Consider the following 8,188-nt stretch of genomic DNA (forward strand, 5'->3'; position numbering starts at 1 on the left):
GTATTCAATACTTATTCCCTGTGTCATTTCACTTTATTTATTATGGTTTAACTTGTATACTTCAATGTTCTGATTTGTTTGTATGAATTCAATATTTGGCTTGATGGCAACATCTGGTGGAAATGTTGTGTCAATGGTCCACTTAGAAATCCCCTTACTGATGAAAATGCTGATGTGTCAAATACTTATTTTCCCCGCTGTATATATTAAACCAGAAATATGTTCTGCTAATATCATTTGCAGTACTGTGGAAATGTCTTGAGGCACACTCTCTTTTCTTTATATTTTGCTTCGAAGGAGCCGGACTTTCTTGTCATTTTTTGACAAATAGGTTTTGAGCAGCAGTTCTTTAAAGTTTCTTAAAAAGTTTTTAAAAGTTTTTCAAAGGGCACTGGCTGTTTTTCACTTATGTTCATTCCTTGTACCTGACCATTTTCAGACCGTTTTGTCTGTTCAGCCACTTAATAAACAGATAAAGAGATGAACTTATTAATTCAATTATTTTTGTTTTTATTTAGCGCTAGTTCACATCAACAGTCTCATCAAGTCACTTTATATTGTAACACCAACAATCAGACAACCCCGTATGAGCAAGCACTTGGTGACAGTGGGAAGGAAAAACTCCTGTTCAACAGGAAAAGTATGTCCTTAAAAATCTGAGAACTTGCAGGTCTTGGAAAAACAAAAAAGCTGAATAGTATCTGAAAGCCGTGGCCTTAAAAAATAAAAAAACACCCAGGAAAAAACCTGACACAGGACCCGAGAGATTCATCTGGACCTTCAGTTGATCCGTGTACTCTTCACCGAAGCCTCGTCAGAAATGGTCTCAATGGAAGGGTCGCTGTCAAATTGCCAAATTACCCAATAACTAGACTGAAGATCAGTGGCAATGAGTCTTATGGTGTGATGAATGAAAATTCAGAACAAAAGCAAGTAAACCTCCAAAGAAGAGCTTTGAATGTCCTTCAAGACGCTTGGAAGACTATTCCTGAAGACTAGTTAAATTACAAGAAAGTTGCCTAAGAGCGTTCAAACTGTGATTGACTGATTTTTCAAGCTCGTTAGAATTGTACAGACTCTGTTTTTTGCCTTCTATATTGTATTTCCATGGATGTTTGCACATTTCAATACCCACGTCTCATTTTCCTTACCCCTAATTTCTTTATATTTTGTATCTCGAGATACTGTCTAAAGATCAGGATGTATTGTTGTTCAAATAGTATCTGTGGAGTCTTCAAAGAGTCCTCTAAGCAGCTGGATGAAATAAAAAATCAATTTGGAAAAAAAAATATATTTTTGATTGACAGATTATAATGATTTTTACTTGTTTGACCCCAAAGCAAAAATGTGAGCATTCCTGATGCTATGGTAGAAATCTCAGCAATGGAAAGTAAATGGACTGATTCTTATTGAGCACTTTTCTACCGGAGCACTCAAAGCACTTTATATGACATGGCTGACTCATACACTTAAGTGTTTTTTGTGAAACACTGGCACTCTGGTGGATGCATCAGACCAACTTGGGGTTCGGTATCTTGCCCAAGGATACTTTGGCATGCAGACTGAAGCAGCCAATGATCAAACCTTTAACCCTCCAATTAGTGGATGACCCACTTTTCCTCCTGAGCCACAGGCATCCCAAGTCAATGTTTACTTGCTTGCAATTGCTACTGATCTTGGAGATTACTTCAAGCGAGTGATTCTTAAGCAACTGGTGTGGGTTTTTTTTTTTCCCCAACCACTGTCTTTTCATTTACCTTTTTAAAAAAAAATCTATTTGTGAATACAAGCATGTTCTCACAAGTATATTGTGCAATAGTCACACAATTAGACAGTGAAAATGTCATTAAGAAAAGAAATATGGCAGTTACACTAGTGGGCTCAAGGCTAGAGTTACTTTTTTTTTTTTTTAAAAAGTCAGCACTGCAGGACAAACACTTAGCTGTTAAGAAAGCAGCAAAACCTGTCACAATTTTTTGCTGCCTAAGATGCACTGAACCAGGAGTAGCCATAAAGTCACAAGCTGTGCAGACTTCAGCAGATTACAATGAAAGCTATCACAAAGAAATGAAAATGCTGGAAAAGAGCAGGAAATGTGTGTTACTGGTGGAAGCCGATGCTCAGAGAGGTTATGCAAGTTAATTTTCAATTATGCATGAAGGGAAAACGATGAGGGATAAAGCAAGTTAAACAGGGCGCATGTGACTCTCCACATGAATCATGTGGCTCAGGAGGAGATGGAAGACAGTTTGGACAGATATGATACATGAGTCTATGATGACAGTTGCATCCTATCACAACAAGCCAGAGTAGTTGCAAAACCTGTAACCTACATGACTTTTTTTTTTTTTTTTTTTTTTTTGTGAAATTTCTCAAGGTTTCAGTTTACACCTCAGCATTAGTAAATTACCCCATACAGATATAACCTTTGCCCCACATTTAGTTTGTTGGCATTTCTCCCCCCTAATCAACACACCTGCTGAGATGATGGGATTATTAGTTGGGGTTCATGTGTTGAAGTATGCAAAGAATGCGCTTTTCTCTGCAGGAGCAGGAGGCCTACACAGAAATCACTTGAACCAATACAAATGGGAAGCTGATGAGTTTTGAACATTCGATCATACTCTGAATGTGACCCTTCATCTTATTTCCGGTATGTTTAAAGATTAAAATTCTGAAATGTTCCACTTTCAGTGGAAGCGCCCCCAACCACAGCACAAACTGCTGCTTTGCTGTGAGCTTTCTGTTAAGTCCTCTCTGCAGGAGGCTAACTCGCTGGCTCGTGTTCAAGTTTGGGCTCTGTGTGAGCTCTTATATTTTTTCCTCTGGTATACAGGAGTGTTTGTGTGTCCATTTTGTGTGCAGTCATTTGTAGTCAGAACAGCTTTTTAGGGTTTATTCTAGTTTAATAGTGAAAGAGGGACAAAGAAAGGCGAGCTGGCAGCCAGGATACAAGCTTTCCATTCAGTAGCTGCGGAGGCCCTGCTAAGTACAAAGGGGAGAGGGACCTCAGCAGAGGGAATTAGGTCGATGGAAAAACAGAGAAAGGATGGCAATGTCTGCTAAGTTGATTTATGCACAGTAGGGCTAATGCAATATATGAGCCCTTCTATTAGGTTAAGTAGTGCAAATGTGTGCCCTCCTTCCTCATTTATCCTCAAAAGGTCTAAAATCATGGTTTTAGACTTTAACACAAAACATCCTTGAAATAAGAGAGTTAACCAAATCAGATCAGATTTAGCAATGGAAAAATTTCATCAGTTTTGTTTATTTATTTTTTTATCTCTGCCCAGGCTACGGCCACTGGAAGGGGCAAGTACTGACAGCAGAAGAACTGAATGTGCTCTATGAGGGTATTAAGCTCAACAATGTGAACCATTATGACTACATCCTCACAGGTGAGTTTAAGGAGTGTCTCCTTTCAGTATTATTTTATTAGTATAAGTTTATTGTGGGCGGCATTGATCTGATAAGGCTGGGTGGGACATTAGGTTACAGCACACCTGATGGAGGTAGGCTTTATCACTGAGGGGTCAGAGAGAGTGCTGTACCAGGAGCCTCCTTGTGATCGCTTTGGTTGCTAGAAGATTGCCATGGTCACCCACTGTTTGCATGGAAAAATGCTGTCTTGTCTGCAAATACTTCCATTTGCATTCAGTCATAGCGAAAACTACAGACGTCCAAGCAAGCTATTAGCAACTACAGCAGTCTACTAGCGGTCAAAGCACCTTTTTGGTGCAACAGCATATACCTTTTTGTGACCAATTTTGCACTAGCAACCTCCAGCAATCACTTGCCAACCCGGATGTGAGTTTTCTCTAGTGCCTGGCAGTCACCAGGAAGAGGTAGATTCTGCTGAGGTGAATATCAGAAAAAATTTGGATTCACTTTCACATTTTGCTGCACTTGTATTTAATTTTGGCATCAGGATTAACAAAACTTCAGAAAATTTGATTTTTTTTCTATTCTCCAGGTGATGCACTTGCTTCATAAAATGGTTCCAGAGACTGCGGTCCTCATTAGTACAGACTTGGTCTTTGGCCTTCATCACTGGGACTTTAGATCAGCTTACAGTTCAGTTACACAGCAGGTGTCACCAACAACACATTTTTACCTTATGACCAGTGGTTGTTGTCTGTGTGACCGAGGTCCAAAAATCTCATACCAAACTTTAGGAAGCTCAGAAACTAGAAATTGTGTGTGTGTGTGTGTGTGTGTGGCAATGCTGCAGTTCAGGTTAACCCAAAATTTCTTCCCAAAGGATACAGCAGGGACATCTCCTTCCTGGAGACAGTGGTTGATATTATTAAGGAGCTGAAGAAGGCCAATCCCAGCTTGGTGTACGGTGAGTGTCAGATTGGATTTTCCATTTTAAAAAGTGAACTTTTTTTTTAAGCCTCATTTTTAAAATTTCTTCTTTCCAGTTTGTGATCCTGTTATGGGAGACCAGGGTGCTATGGTAAGCAGTTATCCACACACATCCAGCTGCTGACAGTTTAATGAACAGTGTCATGTTCTTTTTGTGCTCTTCAGTGCACTCTTGAATTACAGTGTAGGATTTGTTTAGTCATTTTGGACTGTATAACAATTTCCATTTGTTACTTGTAGACAGGTTGGGAAATCAGATTTATGTATTTTGTTGTTGTTGCTTGCTCAGTATGTTCCAGAGAACCTGCTGCCAGTCTACAAGAACAAAGTAGTGCCTTTGGCTGACATCCTGACTCCCAACCAGTTTGAAGCAGAGTGAGTGCATTTTAAACAGTTTTTACATCGAAGAATAAAAGAATAATGATCTTTTTTATTTTTATTTTTACAGAAGCTTAAAAGTACGCTGTAAAAACGAATTAAAAGATGCAAAATGGCAAGCATTGTTGCTTTTTTGTGACATTTTTTTCATAGGCTCTTAACTGGGAGGAAAATTAACACTGAGGAAGATGCTATTGAGGTGAATATCAGAAATGTTTTGTTTGGCTGTGTTTAGATTTAATTTGTGGCATCACGAATGACAAAGTTTGAGAAAATTGGATTTTTATCTGTTCTGCAGGTGATGGACCTGCTTCATAAAATGGGTCCAGAGACCGTGGTCCTCACTAGTACAGACCTTCCATCGAAACAAGGGGACCAGTTCCTGGTGGCTCTTGGAAGCCAAAAAATAAGTAAAGTATCAGGCTGACTTTGTCAAAATGGCTATAAACTGTGGGGATGCAGTCCTCGTGTAGGATCAACAGAGTAACCTATAAAATTAGGATAACGGCTCCGTTTGTCCTCGTCACTGCAGAGAAACCAGATGGGACCAACACGGATCAGAAAATCTGCATGGATATCCCCAAAGTCGATGCTGTATTTGTGGGAACAGGAGACCTTTTTGCTGCCCTGATGTTAGCCTGGACTCATCAACACCCCAAGGACCTGAAGGTCAGCAACACATAAGTGTTTTCAGTTAAATGCAGATAATATATGAATCATAGCTAAACTAATCTTCCTTTTTAACAGACTGCCTGTGAGAAGACTGTTTCTGTCATGCACCATGTCATTAAGAGGACCATTACTTATGCCAATGGTAGGGTTTGTGCGTGTATCCAGTGACTTCAGTTTGTCATCAGGTTTTTTTACTTTGTCTTCAAGTTGTTTACTGGGGCACTTTTTGCTTCTGTTGTTTATATTTAGTAAAAGCTTTTTTATATTTTGAAACAAATAGGTTATACACAGTCACAAAGCTATCCTTTGAGTTCTTGTTTGTTTAGTTCACCACAGGGCAAAAACCTGTTTGTTTGTTTGTTTCCCTTAAACGTCTCCCTCTTTTTCAGAAATGGCTGGCCCCAGGAAAAGGCCTACCCCTGCACAACTGGAGCTGAGGATGGTTCAGAGCAAAGCAGACATCGAGAATCCTGCCATTGTAGTGGAAGCCAAGGTTTTACAAAAGTCTTCACAGTGAAGACTGTAATGTTCTCTGTGAACTTTTCACTTTAAGCTGGTAGAAATCTGGGCAGTCCGCCAGACAAACATAGGATTTTCACATCAAAGACTGTCACGTGTCTCTGCCTTACAGAATCACTGGGGGGGGGGGGCCTTACTACTGTTTTTAATTTGTTCGTGAGTGGTCAGCAGGATTTCTGTTTGTTCTGCTCACAGACACTGAAATAACTGCCATAAGTGTCTGTTCTGTGGCTAGCAAAGGCAACATCTGCCCTTGATTCAGAACAAAAGCAACACATCAGCCAGTTTTGAACCCTTTCCAGACACGGGATGCGAAACATTACTGGCTTCATCAGCCTCTCGGCTGATTGCATTGTGGCATTCTGGCATGGGTTAATTTTAAGTTAATGTCACTAACAATTGAATTCAGACATACTCGGGACTGTGACAGATACAGCTACGCTACAAACACGATATTTGTGGGTCTGGTGAGAAGGCTTCACGCTGCCCCTCTTAGACATGAAAGAGATCTCTCTTCTGGCATAGCAAAAATGCATCATGTGGAAATGTTTTAATCTCATAACAAATTTAAAATGGTTGATTAAAATGGCTGCTTTTTATGTCATCCTCTGGTGAGTTGAGAGACCCACTGAGATGCACGAGAGGCATGCACAGTTCTGGTCTAACAAACCTGTCCATTAATGTGACTGCAAACATTCATAACTATGCCAAGTTCAAAGCGATTTGTAAAGGTAACTGCTGCAAAGCACTCTGTATTGTACCGATTAGACCCTCAGAATTATACAGAGAAACCCAATGACTTTCTTTGATCAACTGGCAATATTGAGGAGAAAAAGTCTGTTTTAATAGCTTTGCCCTCACCCCAAATTTCTTCATATAAGTAAAAAGTGCAACAAGTGACAACAACCAATATTAAAATAGGCAAAATGCAGGAAGCTATAGAAATGGAATCGATAATGGGATACAGATTTGTGTTTAGCCATGAAGCGATTGCAGCAGATTAATCGAAAGACGTGCATGTCTGAAAGGGGCTCGTGTTTATATTAAAGAATCATTTCAAGATAGTGAAAATAATTTATTAAGCTGAACAGAAAACACACAAAACCAGCGTTACATGCATGGCCATTCGTCTTCTTGTTTTGAGACTAGAACATCAGTAGACTATCTGTGATAACATTAAAACACGCTGGGTTAATCCACTATAAAATAATTTTTAACTGTTAAGAATGCATGCAATGTGCTTAAAATGCACTTCATTTCAAGACAAGTGTTGCCACCTTATAGATCGAGTGGATAAGTGCTGAAATGTGTTTCAGTAGGTTGTAGTCTTGTTCTCATTTTATTCCAACTCTGCTATTTTAGAAAACTTGCGACTTTAACGATAATCGTAATAGCTGATGTCAAAAATGTTCTTTTAATCAATTTTCCTAAAAATGACGTTTTGACGTCCTTTTTTTTTAATTACGCAATGCTTTCTTGCAGGTGTGTAACATGGTAGATTCATGTCTTAAGCATCTCAAATTGAGGTATTTGCACAGATGATTTTTAATATATTTACTAATGGTCACTGTTTTCTTTTATGACTGTTGTCATATCTCTTGAGGAGCGTCTATGAGAGACCACGTTATACTGTAGCCTTAACAAGGTTAGGAAAGCAAAACAGTGGTTGTGAATGTTTTTGTGTGCTTATATCTGATTCTCGCACATAATGTTAGAAAGTCAAGTGCCAAACCTTGAGCTGCTGCTCTGTTATAGAGCAATACATAAACAATTAAAATAATAATAATAATATTTTTATTGAAATTGTCATTTCATTTGTGTTAATTTATTTTTTTGTCTGTTGGGTTTCAAGATAAGTGTTCTAAGAGAACTGAGATCTGGTTACTGTAAAGTGAGCTCCCTGTCGTGTTCAAGAAACCAGTTTGAAATGATTTGATTTGTAACATGCAGCCAGAAGATGGTCACAAAGGACTGGACATGCTCAGCAACAACACTCAGGTAGGCTGTGGTGTTTGAACGATGCTGAAGTACTCCACCACCCTCAGACTAAGCAGGTGATAGAAGCCAGGATCTGTGTTTTCATCTTGTTTTTGACAAATTTTGACCATCTGAATGTTGAAAATCAAGACTTGTCATAACAGGCAACTTTTTTTCTAGTCTTGTCCAGTTTTAATGAGCCTGTGTGAACTGGCTAACAGGAGAGGTGTGGTCTTCTGCTGCTGTAGCCCTTCTGCTTTAAAGTTGGACATGT

The 8,188-nt window shown here is 39.1% G+C and overlaps 1 protein-coding gene across 1 annotated transcript in view; it reads left to right on the forward strand.

The window, feature by feature from the left end:
* LOC102311226 (pyridoxal kinase) overlaps positions 1-7,740 on the forward strand; it is a 13,815-nt gene extending 6,075 nt beyond the window's left edge. Inside the window, exons 3-11 of the mRNA XM_005919321.3 lie at positions 3,294-3,398; positions 4,262-4,345; positions 4,425-4,459; positions 4,658-4,743; positions 4,900-4,945; positions 5,045-5,156; positions 5,279-5,415; positions 5,494-5,560; positions 5,808-7,740. Coding sequence (XP_005919383.1) covers positions 3,294-3,398; positions 4,262-4,345; positions 4,425-4,459; positions 4,658-4,743; positions 4,900-4,945; positions 5,045-5,156; positions 5,279-5,415; positions 5,494-5,560; positions 5,808-5,935 — 800 coding nt within the window. The 3' untranslated portion in view covers positions 5,936-7,740. The remainder of the gene's footprint in view (positions 1-3,293; positions 3,399-4,261; positions 4,346-4,424; positions 4,460-4,657; positions 4,744-4,899; positions 4,946-5,044; positions 5,157-5,278; positions 5,416-5,493; positions 5,561-5,807) is intronic.
* Positions 7,741-8,188: the final 448 nt, after the last annotated feature.

The sequence above is a fragment of the Haplochromis burtoni genome, unplaced genomic scaffold (assembly GCF_018398535.1).
Source record: "Haplochromis burtoni strain Fernald_Lab_line unplaced genomic scaffold, NCSU_Asbu1 Contig_20, whole genome shotgun sequence".
In the NCBI taxonomy this organism is placed as follows: domain Eukaryota; kingdom Metazoa; phylum Chordata; class Actinopteri; order Cichliformes; family Cichlidae; genus Haplochromis; species Haplochromis burtoni.